Source organism: Dendrobates tinctorius, unplaced genomic scaffold (assembly GCF_039654945.1).
Source record: "Dendrobates tinctorius isolate UK_male_01 unplaced genomic scaffold, ASM3965494v1 ptg000150l, whole genome shotgun sequence".
In the NCBI taxonomy this organism is placed as follows: domain Eukaryota; kingdom Metazoa; phylum Chordata; class Amphibia; order Anura; family Dendrobatidae; genus Dendrobates; species Dendrobates tinctorius.
Genome location: NW_027361817.1, coordinates 11,266,699 through 11,284,843, shown reverse-complemented (window position 1 = coordinate 11,284,843; position 18,145 = coordinate 11,266,699). Strand labels below are relative to the sequence as shown.

Genomic DNA, 18,145 nt, shown 5'->3' with positions numbered 1-18,145 from the left:
TTGAAGTGTGTTTTGGGTCATTGTCCTGCTGGAAGACCCATGACCTCTGAGTGAGACCCAGCTTTCTCACACTGGGCCCTACAATATGCTGCAAAATTTGTTGGTAGTCTTCAGACTTCATAATGCCATGCACACGGTCAAGTAGTCCAGTGCCAGAGGCAGCAAAGCAACCCCAAAACATCAGGGAACCTCCGCCATGTTTGACTGTAGGGACCGTGTTTTTTTCTTTGAATGCCTCTTTTTTTCTCCTGTAAACTCTTTGTTAATGCCTTTGCCCAAAAAACTCTACTTTTGTCTCATCTGACCAGAGAACATTCTTCCAAAATGTTTTAGGCATTTTCAGCTAAGTTTTGGCAAACTCCAGCCTGACTTTTTTATGTCTCGGGGTAAGAAGTGGGGTCTTCCTGGGTCTCCTACCATACAGTCCCTTTTCATTCAGACGCCAACGGATAGTACGGGTTGACACTGTTGTACCCTCGGACGGCAGGGCAGCTTGAACTTGTTTGGATGTTAGTCGAGGTTCTTTATCCAACATCTGCACAATCTTGCGTTGAAATCTCTTGTCAATTTTTCTTTTCCATCCACATCTAGGGAGGTTAGCCACAGTGCCATGGGCTTTAAACTTCTTGATGACACTGCGCACGGTAGACACAGGAACATTCAGGTCTTTGGAGATGGACTTGTAGCCTTGAGATTGCTCTTGCTTCCTCACAATTTGGTTTCTCAAGTCCTCAGACAGTTCTTTGGTCTTCTTTCTTTTCTCCATGCTCAATGTGGTACACACAAGGACACAGGACAGAGGTTGAGTCAACTTTAATCCATGTCAACTGGCTGCAACTGTGATTTAGTTATTGCCAGCACCTGCTAGGTGCCACAGGTAAGTTACAGGTGCTGTTAATTACACAAATTAGAGAAGCATCACATGATTTTTCGAACAGTGCCAATACTTTTGTCCACCCTCTTTCTTAAGTTTGGTGTGGAATTATATCCAATTTGGCTTTAGAACAATTCTTTTTGTGTTTTTTCATTTAAGACAAAATTAAATGAAGATAATAATACCAAAGAATTTGTGTTTGCAATCATTTTCAGGAAGAAACTGAGTATTATCTGACAGAATTGCAGGGGTGTCAATACTTTTGACCACAACTGTATTCTATTCCAACCTGTCAGTCTGTGATTATACTGTACGCGGCAGATCATTAATCTATCTATCTATATATCTAATATATATATCTATAGAATCATAGAGTTGGAAGTGACCTCCTGGGATATCTGGTCCAACCCCCTGCTCAAAGCAGGATTCGCTAAATCATCCCAGTCAGATGTCTGTCCAGCCTCTGTTTGAAGACTTCCATTGAAGGAGAACTCACCACTTCTCGTGGCAGCCTGTTCCACTCATTGATCACTCTGACTGTCAAAAAGTTTTTTCTAATATCTAATCTGTGTCTCCTCCCATTCAGTTTCATCCCATTGCTTCTAGTCTTTCCTTGTGCAAATGAGAATAAAGATGATCCTTCTTTAATGTGACAGCCCTTTAGATATTTGTAGACAGCTATTAAGTCTCCTCTCAGTCTTCTCTTTTGTAAACTAAACATTCCCAAATCCTGCAACCTTTCCTCATAAGACTGGGTTTGCAGACCGGTCACCATTCTGGTCGCTCTTTTCTGAACTTGCTCCAGTTTGTTGATGTCTTTTTTAAAATGTGGTGCCCAAAACTGGACACAGTATTCCAGATGAGGTCTGACCAAAGAGGAGTAGAGGGCATTAATGACTTCACGTGATCTAGACTGTATGCTTCTGTTAATACATCCTAGAATTGCATTTGCCTTTTTTGCTGCTGCATCACACTGTTGACTCATATTCAGTCTGTGATCTATTAGTGTACCCAAGTCTTTTTCACATGAGCTGTTGCTTAGCCCTAGTCCTCCCATTCTGTATATGCTTTTTCATTTTTATTGCCCAGATGTAGTACTTTGCATTTTTCCCTGTTAAAAACCATTCAGTTAGTTGCTGCCCACTGCTCCAGTTTATTTATATCTTTTTGAATCCTTTCTCTCTCTTCTCTAGTATTAGCTATCCCTCCTAGCTTTTTATCATCAGCAAATTTAATCAGTTTACCCTCAATTCCTTCATCTAAATCGTTGATAAAGATGTTGAACAATAGAGGGCCCAGGACAGAGCCCTGTGGTACCCCACTTGAGACATTCTTCCAACTGGATGTGCAGCCATTTACGACCACTCTTTGGGTCCGATCACTAAGCCAGTTATGAATCCACCTAACAGTTGCCTTGTCCATTCCATACCTAGTCATTTTTATAATAAGGATTGTGTGAGATACTTTGTCAAATGCTTTGCTGAAGTCAAGATATACTATATCTACAGCATTTCCTTGATCCACCCAATCAGTGATTCCGTCACAGAAGGAGATTAAGTTAGTCTGACATGACTTATTAGTTACAAACCCATGCTATCTCGATGTATATAATATATATACTGTGTATATATATATATATTTATACATATATAATATATATATATACTGTGTATATTATATGTATGTGTTTTGAAGAATATTTTATTTTAAAACGATGTGTATATGACAGAGAACTGCTGTATGTAAAAGCTCATGTTAAAATCGCATTGCATATGGACTGTATACGCATGTCATACGGATGTTCTGTTTAAAAATCGCACAGAAATCGCATTGCACTCGCATGACACTCGTCCGTTTTTTCGATCTGGAAATCGGACCGTTTTTTTCTCACATATGGGTATGAGCCCTTTTACCCAGAACCTGAAAAGTAACATAGTCCTTGCCTTTCCTCTTAAGTCTGCTGCTCAGGATTTAAGGCAAGAACACACTCTTTACCACCTTCCCAACATAGGACCTAACAGTACATCATATGTTTGTGTGTGGATATATGGAGAAGGCTCAGGAGCTGAGCCCGCACTATAATGGTGGTTGTCGGCTGAAAACAGATATGCTTGTGACAGTAACTACTAGAGCTAGGTGTTGTGTCACCATTTAGGTTGCTGACAGTTGCATTTAAATAGGCTGGTTGGGTGTGCACGCCTATGTTGTGTGCGGGTGTATGGAGACAGCCCAGGAGCTGCGCCCACACTATATCGGTGGTTGTTAGCTGTATTACAGATGTACGTTCAAGGGCACAGTCAGCTGCCTGTATAACATAGCCAAGGATCACATCACAATTCACAGACTGACCGGCGGCTCTCCTGACCTGATCGTAGCAGCTGCATAGAAATACATGCTGGCACGCGCGAGTCAGGAGAGCCAACAGTCAGGCCGAGCATTGTAATGCTATCCTTCGCCGTGTTGTACGGCCTTCTGACTGAGCCTTTACAGCAGGAACCAAAGCTAGCTGCTGTTAATCATGTAGATTAGTAAGGCGGTGATGGTGGTAGTCGTGGCAACGGACTGTACTGTTCCCACACCCTGGCTCCCCACAGACAAAATACAATGTCCCTTCTGCCGCATGTGCAGCAGTGCATTCACGGCTACTGTCAGGATCCTCTCAGGTTCTGTCACTCTGGCTCCACATTTCCAAATTCCACAAACAACTCAGAATCACAGTTCTTTTCCAACAGTTTAATGTTACTATTCAGCAAGGCATTCATCACACTGGCAGCACAGGTTAAACACAGAAGCATCATCTTATATTTCCCTGCCATCCGGGCAGCCTCTGTCCTGTCAAGAAGCTCTGTCTCTCTGCTCCCGGCAATCCCTGCCACATCTTTGGACAATCCATGTCCCATCCGTGCCTCCAGCATCACCAGCTCCCTGTCAGCCCCTCGTCCGGTTCCAATTGGGAAAGGTGCCAGGAATGCCATCTCAGCTGCTTCTGCCCCAGTCATAGAACCCGGATCCTTCTTGGGAATGGTCCTGTTGAGTTGGTGCCCAACAGCACTATTCTCTGCCTGGGGCCCCTTACTGCCATAGCAGCTTCAACCGGACAGACGGCCGTCTGCTTCATCTACTGCTCACACCTTGCCTTGAGCATGCCTGCCCAGGCTACTATACAGGAAGCCATTCTTCTATATCCCTGACTCTGCACTACCCTCTCTTGCAACTCCTCCCAGCTGCTAAACCCCTATGCTAACTAATACTAATACATATAATAGAACTATTAACAATATCTACATGCAAAAACATACTGTACATTTTAAATAACTGACATTCTCATGACTGTTATACCTATATATTCTGTGTTTCTTTTAGTTGATTTTGTCTTAAAAGATCCAAGAGAGAAGAATGAGATTAAAGAACCAGTTTTGGAATCACATCGTGCTGAGTAAGTAATTTTTCAAGACTTTTGCAATTTGCCCTGGCAGGCTGGATATCAGGTTGTGGGCCAAATCCTGCCTGATAACCTCCCATTCTTTTCTAATCAGTGCTTGAAGTCAATCACAATTTCGGTGTCTTTGTTTGTCCATCAGCTATTTGAGGATTGACCACAGGTTCTCAATGGAATTGAGATTTGAGCAGCTTCCTGGACATGAACCCCAAATGTCAGTGTTTTGTTCACCAAGATGCTTAGTTAGTTGTGACTTTTTTTCTGGTGACATGGCATCCATCATACTGGAAAAAGCCTTGTCCATTATCAAACTGCCCGTGGATCTTTGGGAAAGGTTGGACGATGTTTAGATGCCATTATTCATTCATACCAGTGTCAATAGTCAGAATTGGCACATGATTTTGCTGGAATGCTACTGTTTCATCCATAAAATTTTGTTGAATGTACTGGTCATTGTAGTTTTACGAGTAAAAGGGCTATTCAATACAAAAGCTGTTTTCTTATTGCATGTATATCTTGGTAATAAAGCACTATGTACAGTATTGTATAATGACAATATTTAAAAATAATAATAAAAAAGGTACACTTTATTCGGTCGTCCATGACAGCACCACCTGAGAGAGGGGATCCACCCCTTAGGAACAGGAAACCTACAGATACAAAAAGGGTGGCACCTCTCCCACGCATCAGTTGGTTTCCTGTTCCTAGAGGACAGGACTCTCTACAGATCGTCCGTCATGGAGTCGTCGTTGAGTACCCAGGCCGGCTGACCGACTCAGGTAGCGAGGGGGTCTCCTACCTCGGTCAGTGCGGGGTCCCTGGAAGCGCCACGGTGGGGCCGGGTAGGTCACCACGGCAGTGGACGGAGCAGGTGGAGCAGGGGTCCGGTGGATGCCGTCTCCAAAAACGCCAGCACCTGGTACGTATGCCCCGGTCCTGCTGCGCTTCCCCAGGCCCGGTCCTCCCGGTCAGTGCTGGCCCCTGGCGGGCTCATGGCGGCGTGCGCAGAGGGGCAGTGGGGCATTCCGGCCAGGAGGCGCTGCGCGGCTCCTTCGCGCGCGCTCCCGCAGGGCTCTGATGAGCGGCGGAAGTGACGCGGCGGAAGGGGCGGAGCGATAGCGCTGATACCGGAAGTCGGGTGCCGGCCGGTCTCCGGCGCGCGCCGCGGGTGCATGCCCGTCCAGGGGTCGCGCGGCGACCCGGGTAAGGCGAGGGGGCCGGAGCATGGGGGAGGGAGTGCGGAAAGCCGGGTGGGTGGTGCTATGGCAGGATACCTGCTGACCCGGACACCAGGAGGCCATATAAGGCAGATGGGGATGCCGCTGGGGTGCTTCTGAAGGCCCCAGCAATGGATTCAACGGAAGCCCCCTTGGACCGGCAGGACGAGGCGCAGGAGCGCCCACAAAAACAGGCCATGACAAAACCGCTTGCGAGTGGCCAGCAGAAAAAACAGAGACGAACTAGCGACCAGAGCCGCGAAAGTTCCTCCAGAAAGGACCCCCCTGCCTCCCTCCGTGATCCGGTACCTGCTTCATCTGCATGGGTAAGAGATCTCCGTGAATGTACCCTGATGCAGTGTTCCCTTATGTTTTTTTTCAGGGGAAGAAGGCTACGGGAAAACAGAAGCACAGGGAATGTGCCCTCTGTAGTTCCCCCCTACCAGATGGCCACCCTAAAAAATTATGCCAACCATGCATTCGGCAAACGGTAGGGGTTATTAAAGACAGGGAGTCCAGGGGTAGATTGTCAGGCCCTTATACTCTCCCCCGTTTATGCAGGTAGCGGAAGAGACACCTGACTTCACTTCGAACCTGAGAGAGATGATCAGGGCAGAAATGAAAGTCTTACCTCAAAGAGAACCTTCTAGGAGAAGAGAGGCTAGTGGTTCAGGCTCGGAGACCTCAGTCGCCCCTAGGAAAGGTGACAACTCCTCGGACTCCTCGGCCTCCTCGTCGTCTTCCTCGGATGAAGACTCTAGCCGGTTCTGCTTCCCCTTAGACCAGATGGACAGATTAGTGAAAGCAATACGGTCCACCATGGGGGTAGCGGACAAAAAACGGGAACTCTCAGCACAGGACATAATGTTCGGGGGTCTAGACCCCAAAAAACGCAGAGCTTTTCCATTAAACGATAAGGTTCAGAACCTAATTGACAGAGAATGGAAGAGACCGGAAAAAAGGGGCTCCATGCCACCAGCCTTTAAGCGGAGATACCCCTTTGATAACCCGGTAGTAAACAGATGGGATAAAGCCCCGAAACTAGACGCAGCAGTAGCCAAAGCATCTAAAAAATCTGCCATACCATTTGACGATATGGCCTCCTTGAAAGATCCGCTAGATAAAAAAGCGGATTCTTTTCTTAAAGGGACATGGGAGATGTCAGCAGGCGCGTTAAGACCAGCGGTAGCTGCCACCTGTACAGCCAGATCGATGATGGTCTGGCTAGATCAGCTGGATTCCGAGCTAAAAGACGGAGCCTCAAGATCATCTATTCGGAAAAGTTTGCCGATCATTCAGAATGCCGCGGCGTTTTTAGCCGATGCTTCTGCAGACTCTGCAAGAATGGCGGCTAAAGCCGCGGGTCTATCTAATGCAGCGCGAAGAGCGCTCTGGTTAAAATGTTGGCCAGGAGATATTCAAGCCCGGTCCCGTCTCTGTTCCATTCCCTGCGAGGGGGAGTACCTATTCGGCCCTGTCTTGGACGAATTGTTAGAGAAAGCTGGAGATGACAAAAAGAAATTTCCCAGTCTCCCGAACCCCTCGTACAGACGTCCTTTTACCAGAAAAGGTTTTTTCCGGAGAAGGCCGTCCAGAGATCAGGGCAGATGGGAGGAGAAAAAAAGGAAAGGTACAGGATTCATGTTTGGAGGGGGGCGCCAGGAAGGTCCAGCTCGAGATACGAAAAAGCCGCCCCAATGACTAGTTACCCCGGTAGGAGGGAGACTAGCTGTCTTCTACCCATCCTGCTCTCTGATCTCTAATAGCAGCTGGATATTGGGGATAATAGCCGTGGGACTACGACTAGAGTTTTCTAGGGTTCCCCTTGATCAATTTAAAATCACCCCACTCAGGTCGTCTGCTTCAGAGCAAGCTGCCCTGGAGGCCGAGGTTCATGACCTGTGCGCCAAAAAAGTCCTGATAGAGGTTCCAGAGGCAGAATGGAGGAAGGGATTCTACTCCCCTCTGTTCCTGGTCCGCAAACCAGACAGCTCCTTTAGGACAATAATAAACCTTAAGGCCCTCAACAAGTTTTTGGTCATACGTCCTTTTAAAATGGAAACAATTAAATCTGCAATAAAATTGCTGTTCCAAAACTGCTTTATGGTGGTGTTAGATCTGAAAGACGCATACTACCATATACCCATCCATGCAGGCCATCAGCGGTTTCTCAGAGTGGTGGTTCAGTTGGATGGGTCAATTCGACATTTCCAATATGCGGCCCTCCCTTTTGGAGTGGCAGTCGCTCCCCGAGTGTTTACTAAAGTAATAGCGGAGGTCATGGCCCATCTACGTGAATCGAACATTCTGGTGATCCCCTACCTGGACGATTTTCTTATTGTAGGTAAAACGGCGAATCATTGTTCACAACAGCTACAAAAGGCAATGTCCGCCCTAGAACGGTTAGGATGGTTGCTGAACGTCAAAAAGTCTCGGTTGCAACCAATGAAAGTCCAACAATTCTTGGGCCTAACCCTGGATTCTGAAAAACAGGAATGCCGTCTGCCGCCGGAGAAGCTTGTTCGCCTCCGTTATCAGATCCTGAACGCCTCCAATAACCCCACCATGTCCCTCAGGAAAGCCATGTCCCTTCTAGGCTCTCTTTCGGCCTGTATCCCGGCAGTCCAGTGGGCCCAGTTTCATGCAAGGAAACTACAGAGCGAGGTCTTATTACATCAAAAGGTCCTTGGGGGTTACTTGGAGGGTCAGCTAACCTTGTCCCGTAACACAAGGGAGTCCCTAGAGTGGTGGTTAGACAAGGATAACTTGTCTAATGGGGTGCCCTGGGAGTATAACGTAACCCGCATAGTCACCACGGATGCTAGTCCTTACGGTTGGGGAGCTCATATGGGTGAAATATTAGTCCAGGACCAATGGCAACATGATCAGTTAGGAATGTCATCTAACCTAAAAGAATTGACAGCAGTAGAACAGGCGGCTAAAAAGCTCCTTGTGTATCTACAGGGCCATCACGTGCGGGTGTTCTCCGACAATCAGGTCGCCGTGGCATATATCAATCACCAAGGCGGGACCCGTTCCAGACCCCTGATGATTGTAGCAGAGCGGTTGTTCCATCTAGCAGAACAATACTTTCTATCTTTAACAGCGTTGCATATAAAAGGAAGAGACAACATCACGGCAGACTTTTTAAGCCGCAATCAGCTAAAGCAAGGGGAATGGTCCCTAAACTCCTCCATATTCAATCTGATTGTTCAAAAGTGGGGATATCCAGAGGTAGACCTCTTCGCCACCAGAGACAACAGGCAATTGAAACAATTCTGCTCCCTAAATCCCAGAGAGAATCCTCTGGCGGTAGATGCCTTCCTGATAAAGTGGGACTTCAAACTAGCCTACGCCTTCCCTCCCCTATCTCTTCTACCCCTGGTGATGAGGAAAATCAGGAAAGACAGAGCGAGGGTTATAGTCATCGCTCCATTTTGGCCCAGGAGAGCATGGTTCTCATGCCTCAGGACCATGTCGGTGTCCGATCCTTGGGTTCTGCCGGACATCCCGGATCTCCTGTCCCAGGGCCCAGTCTTCCATCCTCATTTAGCTGGCCTTCATCTGACGGCGTGGAGTTTGAACGGTCATTATTAGAAGAGAAGGGCTTCTCCGCAGACCTAGTTAACACCCTACTTAAGAGTAGAAAAATCATTACCACAAAAATTTATGTCAGAATTTGGAAGAAATTCCTTCAAAACTCAGGAGTAGTCGCTGGGGATTCAGCGCCTATAATGCAGATATTAGAGTTCCTACAAAAAGGTCTGGACATGGGGCTCTCTACCAGTACCCTTAAAGTACAAGTGTCAGCCTTGGGGGTTCTGTTTAGCTGTAACATCGCTGGTAATTATTGGGTAAGCAGGTTCATTAAGGCGGCAGGTAGATCCAGGCCAATAATGAAGGATAGGTTCATGCCGTGGGACTTGAACCTAGTCCTCACTGCTATGACAGAGACCCCATTCGAACCTATCTCGTCGGCTTCCCTAAAAAACCTGTCCCTCAAGGTAGCCTTCCTGGTAGCTCTAACATCAGCCCGCAGAATAAGCGATATCCAGGCTTTATCTAGGTGTCCTCCTTATTTACAGTTCAAAGAGGATAGGGTAATACTTAGACCTGACCCAGCGTACTTGCCGAAGGTAGTGTCTAGTTTCCATAGGACACAGGAAATAGTTCTTCCATCCTTCCTCCCTAATCCAACTAACTAGAAGGAAAAGAAACTACACACCCTGGATGTCAGGAGAGGCCTCATAGAATATCTGACAGTCACCGATCCCTGGAAGAAAGATAATGCCCTATTTAGCTCTCATCAAGGCCCCAGGAAAGGTTGTAGAGCATCAAAAAATACACTAGCCAGATGGATTAGAGAGGCGATTTCAATAGCATACACCTCAAAGGGCAGGTCGCCACCCGGGAAGCTGAGGGCGCATTCCACCAGAGCCATGGCAACCTCATGGGCCGAAAGATCAGAAGTCTCCATTGACCAGATTTGTAAGGCGGCTACTTGGTCCTCTCCGAGCACCTTTTATAGTCATTATAGGCTAGACCTGGGTGCTTCCACAGACCTCTCTTTTGGTATAAGGGTGCTGCAGGCTGTAGTCCCTCCCTAAAGCTGATATTACTCTCTGTAAATCTCTCAGGTGGTGCTGTCATGGACGACCGAATAAAGTCTTAGTTACTCACCGGTTAACGGTATTTTTCGGAGTCCATGACAGCACCCGTATATTCCCTCCCTTATAGTTTGATTGGGGTGTGCACGTCTATTTCTTGTATATGCTCACTGGTGGTAAAAGTTTATAATTGTAAAGAATACTGTACATAAATCATGCATTAACCTTGGAAGTCCTCTTGTGCTCTGTAATCCAACTGATGCGTGGGAGAGGTGCCACCCTTTTTGTATCTGTAGGTTTCCTGTTCCTAAGGGGTGGATCCCCTCTCTCAGGTGGTGCTGTCATGGACTCCGAAAAATACCGTTAACCGGTGAGTAACTAAGACTTTCTCACAGTATTTGAAGGAACTTGGCAAGTAGGTTTTTCCAAACATCTCGGAGGACTATCAATAGATCTTTTCTGAATATAGACTTGCACAAATCCTTCTGTCTCTTCCTGTAATCCAAAACAGACTCGATATTGAGATTAGGGCTCTGTGAGGGTCATGTCTACACTTCTAAGGCTGTGTGCCCAAGATGCGATTTTTAAGCGTTTTTGCCGCGATTTTCGGCGCGAAAATGCTGCGAAAACGTTTAAAAATCGTGTACAGAATGCCCCCCCATGCATTCCTATGGCATTCCGCACATGCTGTGCTAATGCTGCGCTTTTTTCCGCGGCGGAATCGCATCGCGGAAAAAATCGCAGCATGATCATTCTTTTGTGCGGAATCGCAAAGAATTGCCGCGATTCCGCACCCATAGGAATGCATGAGAATCGCTTACTTCCCGCATGTGGCTATGCCTACCATGCGGGAAGTTAAGCGTCTCATGTGCGGTTGGTGCCCACGGTGTGGAGGAGAGGAGACTGTCCTCCAGGCCCTGGGTACCATACCCCTGTAAAAAAAAGAATAAAAAATAAAAAATCGGGGTATATTTACCTTCCGACGTCCCGCACTGCCATCCCGGGCCACAGCGTTCCCAGTAATGCCTTGCGGCAAGGTCCTGTGATGACGTAGTCTCGCGAGATCGCTATAGTAACGCGAGACCAACGTCATCACAGGTCTCGCAAGGCATCGCTGGGAACGCTGAGGCCCGGAATGGCAGTGCGGGACGTCGGAAGGTAAATATACCCCGATTTTTTATTTTTTTATCATTTTTAACATTCTATCTTTTACTATTGATGCCGCATAGGCAGCCTCAATAGTAAAAAGCTACTCACACTTGTCACAAACACTATGTTTGACGAGTGTGACAAACCTGTCAATCACTTTCCAAGCGATGCTTCAAATCGCTTGGAAAGTGCTTGAGAAAATTGCGGCAAAATCGCGAACAGAAACGCGGTAAAATCGCGGCGGAAAAAAACGCGCGATTTCTGGGAAGGAGTCCGGTTTTCACTGTGCGTTTTAAAACACTACGTGGGCACATAACCTATGACATTTTGTTCTTGTTTCATGTCTCAGGTTATATACAGTGTGACTGAGCATAGTTACCAGAAACAAAGTAGTTGTTATGTCCCATGAATGAGACATTTTACAGACTGTCCTGTGCATTTTGCATGCTGTATTGCAGTCGGTCATATTGTTTTACTGTTGCTATGTGTTCCTGTGTTTTGCATAGCAAAAATCCTCCCTTTCTCCATCTTGGCTTCATTAGAAGCACATGTGTTTTCAGCCTGTCTGAAGAAAGTCTTTTTTACCTGCTGCTGTTTGTATGCATTCAACAAGAATTCTTAAAGAAATCAAAGTCTCTTCTGGATTATTCATAACATGTGTGCCGGCAATTGCGCTATCTGTGACCGTCGCCAATTGTAAGTAAAGTGAAGAGATTCAGCATCTCACAGAGCCATATTTGCAGCCACAGACCCCAGGGACAGAATAGTAAAAAAGACTTACCAGATTCATCTGTAAAGCCACCCACAGCTTCTATAAAGCTACAGAACTTCCTGCAGAGCATCTGCTCTCAGCATATAAGAGACTATACAGCTCCCCTTCTCCCTGTGAATAAGGATGGCTGAAGGAATGACTACACGGTCTCTGCCAGACCCATTGTCAGAGGAAGAGTGCATAGAACTTGATCCACTATATAGTGAGAATGCTAGACGTCCCACAAAGCCAACATGGAAAGTAAAGCCCCTGTCACACACAGCAATCTCGCTAGCGAGATCGCTGCTGAGTCACAAGATTTGTGATGCAACAGCGATCTCACCAGCGAGATCGCTGTGTGTGACAGCTATCAGCGACCGGCCCCCCTGCCTGGTATCGCTGATCGCTGTTTAAATGTCTGGACATTTTTGGGGTCGCTGGTCAGCACACATCGCTGCGTGTGACAGGCGGGAGACCAGCGAGCAGGAGCTGGTAACTAAGGTACACATTGGGTTTCTAAGGGGGCGCGCTGCACCTAGAAACCCGATTTGTACCTTAGTTACCAGCACGCTGATGCAGGGAGCTGGTAACCAAGGTACACACCGGGTTTCTAAGTGTTGCGCGACCCTTAGAAACCCGATGCGTACCTTGGTTACCAGCTCCCTGCATCAGCGCGCTGGGAACTAAGATACACTGCGGGTAACTATGGCAAAATCTGCTGAGTCATATAGACAGCCTGTCTCAGCCTGCTTTTATCCAACGACCACCAGAGGGAACCCTTGAACAACTGTGTTCAGATTATCAACGTTATGCAAAAATAACAGATCAGTATATCGCAGTGTTAAAGAGACTTAATCTGTAACTTCCCTGCATAGAGCTGCAAGCTTTCCAACAACTTAACTCTGAGAGAGAAAACATGGTGCGCGATATAAAAGCCAAGGCAAAGGCAAGAATCGCGCTAATAGCTGATGTGTCATCTAGTATTTCTGGCCCAGCCAGACAGTCAAAGCGATCATCTAAGTCACGCTCTTCAAAATCCTCAACCCTCAGCGAACAGCTCGTAAACGCACGTGCAGAAGCCGAGGACACTAAAATACAAGCTGCCTTCGCTCAAAAGGAAACTGAGATGAAAATAGAGGCCCTAGAGAAAGAACGCAAACACGCCATAGCCATGTCAAGGTTAAAGGTCCTGGAACAAGCCATCAGTGGGAGCCAAAGAGACAGCATCAGTTTAAGTGATTTTGATACTGAAGACCCTCTTAAGCGTACTAGAGCCTATGTACAAAGCCAATACAGCACTACCCCTACTCCTGCAATCCTTCCTGACCGCACAGATGCTCCCCTGAGACAACAGGACACAGAGTGTTTACCCGCATCCTGCACCCAAGGTCAGTACAATACGCTGCCAACCTTGCATCCTGATCCTCCTCTGTGCACCAAAATGTACCGGAAACCTGCACCTCACCAAATCTTATACACAGAAAAATATGTGCAGGCCAATATGCAGGCAAGTCACCACACTCCGGTCAGTCACACAATTCCAGTCCCATGTGTGGCAGAAACTAAGCTCATTAAGCCAGTTAATGGACTAAATGCCTACGCTGCCCCATATGTACCTGCATTCCCAGGTCAAGGCACAGACTGTAGGAACAATGCTATCCAGCCAGCAACAGTTCTTCCAAAATCGGAGAATGCTGATATGACCAGCCCTGCAAGGTACATGATTCGGCGTGATCTAACTAAGACCGGTCTTACAAAGTTTGACGATAAATCTGAGAACTACAGGGGTTGGAAGTGCACCTTTAAAACCACAATCAGTGACCTCGGCATAACCGCCGCTGAAGAGCTAGACCTGCTAATCAGGTGGCTTGGGCCACAATCCACGGATCGGGTCAAGAGACTTAAATCCGTCCACATCAGTAATCCCATTGCGGGTCTCACCGCTGCATGGAAGAGGCTAGAAAGAAGCTATGGCAGTCCTGAGGCCATAGAAAAGGCCCTGTTCAAGCGACTAGAGGATTTTCCAAAGGTATCTAATAAGGACTGTTATGATTGAGTCACCGAGGAGGAAAAAACAAAACACAAGCTCAGCCCAGAAAATCAGAGATGTTGGAAACTAGCGGATTGCAGACCCCTGATCCTATCACACAACTAGCAGTAGCCGTGGAGTGTTACTACGGTGATCCTAGACACCTCGTCACAGCCGGAGATTTAAATAAGCCTAAAGAGAGAAAAGGGAAAAACTGACTGCCCCAGAGCAGACCCCAAAGCAATAGGCAGCCCCCAACATATAATGACGGTGAAGCAAGATGAAAACACTAACACAGATAGAAAGATAGGTTGAGCAAACGATGGGGCCCAAGCTAACAATAAAGGACAGGACAGAAAAGCTGCTGTCTGCAATCTGAGAAAACCCTGCTAAAAATATTACCAACACAACAAAAAGGACCCTGAAGTCACTAGACTTCAAACCCTATATCAGCACTCAGAATATTCTGGAAGCAGAGCAAAAGAGAACACTGATCAAGGAAAAAGAATCCAGCACACCCCCAGCCGGGGATGGCCGAACTCAAAAAACAAGGTAAACAAAACCAAAACTAATAAGTTCAATAGCAGAGCAAAAACTTATCTTTGGGAAGCAGGAATCAGACTGGTCTCCAAGAATCCAGCAGAGAAATCACCAGCGACTCAGAAGGGCGTCGGCTGCCTTATATCCAGTCTGTAGTTCCCGTTACCCAGTCACAATCCACCTGATCAGGTGTTTGGTTTCTTTCATCCAAATCAGCCTCAGCCTCACTACCTTCCTTCACCAGAAGAGGGAGATCCTCGGACACAAAAGATGAATGAATAGATGAGCTCACAACAAAGGACAGTACAAGGTTCCAAGAGCTCAGCGACCTCCTTTTAGAGCTTCAGCTGGCCAAGGCAGACCCGTACCTGTCTGGCCTCAGCTACCTGGACACTGCTCATTGGGTAAACTCAATAGTTTCCAAGCTGCTGTCCAATATCCAAAATAAGTGGGCCATGCTTGGATCAAAATACAAAAGGGAAAACCAAGTCTCCTTCCCTCCATTTTCCTACTTCTGCGAGTTCATCGAAAACATTGCAGAGTGAAAGATTGATCCAAGTTTTTCCTATGGAGAACACAGCAACCCTGTTTCATCTCCTAAACATGACAGTCCACGTCTTAACTACAGGAACCGCCGAGCTCCAATGTCCGTCAACAAGACGAATGTTCTTCCCACACCTTCAGTATCACAAGATAAGAGCGATAAAGGTGAGAAGGTTGAAATCCTAATCATATGTGTCCCATTCACTAGAAACCTCAACCCTTAAAGAAGTGCATCGGCTTCAGAAAGAAACCACTCCAGGAACGCAAAGCGCTTCTGAAGAACTTTGGGATATGTTACTGGTGCTGCGCTTCTACTGAGCACTTTGCTAAGGACTGTAAAATATCTATTGTGTTTGGAATGTGACAGTGAAGAGCATGTGCAAGCGCTCCATCCATCCCAATCTAACACTGCACAGCTTACGCCTTCCCCCACCACGAGGCAAGGCGCAGAGGACGCTGTTAAAACAGTGAGTTCTATTTCAATTTCTTCTTCATGCACAGAAGTCTGCGGAGAAGGCCTCTGGGACAAGTCGTGTGCGAAGATATGCCTGGTGACTCTGTATCCCAAGGGCCGACCAGAGAAAACCGCAAGGGTGTATGTTATCCTGGACGATCAGAGCAACCGGTCACTTGCAAGGTCAGAACTCTTTGATATGTTTGACTTAAAGGGAAACTCTCACCCCTACACCCTAGGCACCTGCAGCAGTGTTACGGAGGTCTCTGGGAGAAGAGCCAATGGACTCATCGTGTCTTCTCTTGAGAACAATGTGGAGATACCGTTACCCACTCTGGTCGAATGCAACCAGATACCGTCCAACAGAGAGGAAATTCCAACTCCAGAGGCTGCACTCCATCACCCTCATCTAAAGACTTTGGCAGGCAAGATACCAGCTCTCAACAACAGCGCAAACATCCTGATCCTGCTTGGCAGAGACATTCTGTGACTTCACAAGGTACGTCAGCAAATCAACGGGCCACACGACGCTCCATTTGCTCAACGCCTTGACCTAGGCTGGGTTATCATAGGCAATGTCTGTATAGAAAAGATGAAGAGACCCACGAGGATTTCCTCATTTAAGACTCGCGTCCTACCGAATGGTCGCAGCACTTACTTTCAACCATGCCCACATCATTACTGGGTGAAAGAGAAGATAAGCGACAACAAGTGGAAGAAAGAAACCTCTGACGACATGAACATATTTCTGTCCCGTAATGATGACCTCGGGTCAACAGTGTTCAACTTTACAAGAGAAGACAACCAGATAGCACCTGCAAGGAAGGACAAAGAATTTATAAAGATTAGGAAAAAGGAATTTGCCCAAGACGATTCAAATAGCTGGGTAGCACCTTTACCTTTTCGTTCTCCAAGAACAAGGCTACCTGATAATCTGCAACAAGCAACGGCAAGGTTTTCATCCCTAAAACGCACCTTAAAAAGAAAGCCGGAGATGGAGAGACATTTTGTCAACTTCATGCAGAATATCTTCGATAGAGGTCACACGGAACCTGCACCCCCGCTAAAAGAAGGTGAAGAATGCTGGTATCTTCCATCCTTTGGTGTCTACCATACTCGCAAACCCGACCAAATTAAAGTGGTGTTTCACTCCAGTGCTCAGTATGAAGGCATCTCACTAAATAGCCTGCTCCTCACTGGGCCTAATATAAACAACAACCTTATAGGAGTACTGATTCGATTCAGACAAGAATCTGTCGCAGTAATGGCCGACATTCAACAAATGTTTCATTGCTTTACCGTGAGAGAAGACAGCAGAAGCTACCTCAGATTCCTATGGCACAAAGACAACGACGTCCGCAACAAGGTCATAGACTACAGAATGAAGGTGCACGTCTTCGGGAACATCCCCTCGCCTGCAGTGGCCATCTATGGACTAAGACGGACAGCACGGGAAGATGAGAGAGAGTATGGGTCTGATGCTCGTCTATTTGTGGAAAGAAACTTCTACATAGATGATGAGCTTAAGTCTGTTCCCACAAGTGAAGAGACTATCGATCTGCTCTCTAGGACTCAGGAAATGCTGTCAACAGTGAACCTTAGACTCCACAAAATCATCTCCAACAGTGGAAAGGTAATGAAAGCTTTTCCATCTGAGGATCCCGCTGCTGGTGTAAGGGATCTTGTTCTGGGTTCTGACGTTCCTCCCACGCAACACAGCCTCGGTCTGCTTTGGGATATTAAGCAGGATACGTTCACTTTCCAGGTGTCAGCTTGCGATAAACCTTTCACTAAACGAGGAGTCTTATCTGTTGTGAACAGCATCTATGTTTCTCCCGGGTTTATCGCACCCATCACCATTCAAGGCAAGATACTTTTGAGACAGTTGACCGCCAAGAGTACGGATTGGGACACTCCGCTACCGTCCCAGAAACAACAAAGGTGGGAGGCGTGGAAGAAGTCTCTGAAGGTCTTAGAGCATTTCCAAGTCCCACGTTGTTATTCCCCAGGCACCCTTTCAGCCACCATCAGAAGAGAAGTCCACATTTTCTCAGATGCTTCTACAGAGGCTATAGCTGCTGTAGCCTACCTGAAGACTTTGGAAGAAGTTAACAAGGTAAGGTGCATTGTGGATTCATCCTTGGCAAGGCAAAACTAACCCCGAAACCTGCTCACTCTGTTCCAAGATTCGAACTTTGTGCCGCCGTCTGGCAGTGGAGTTAGGTGAAGCTATAAAGGACGAAATGGACATTGCTATTGATTCATTTACCTTTTACACAGACAGTAAAGTGGTACTTGGTTACATCTATAACCAATCAAAACAATTTTATGTCTACGTCAGCAATAGAGTAGAGCGTATCAGAAGCTTTTCTACTGCTGACCAGTGGTACTAAAGTACGTCCCTACTGACATGAATCTAGCTGACCGAGGGACGAGACTCACCGCCGGGTCTATACTCAATGACAATATATGGGTATCACCTTCAAGGCTCCTGTACGAGGATTCCAGTTCAAGGGACTCCAACAACATTTACGAGCAGGTG

The 18,145-nt window shown here is 46.8% G+C and overlaps 1 protein-coding gene across 1 annotated transcript in view; it reads left to right on the top strand.

Annotated features, from left to right (window-relative positions):
• DNAH7 (dynein axonemal heavy chain 7) overlaps positions 1 to 18,145 on the top strand; it is a 529,416-nt gene that overhangs the window by 83,924 nt on the left and 427,347 nt on the right. The window contains exon 7 of the mRNA XM_073546702.1: positions 4,238 to 4,310. Within this exon, the coding sequence (XP_073402803.1) occupies positions 4,238 to 4,310 (73 nt within the window). The remainder of the gene's footprint in view (positions 1 to 4,237; positions 4,311 to 18,145) is intronic.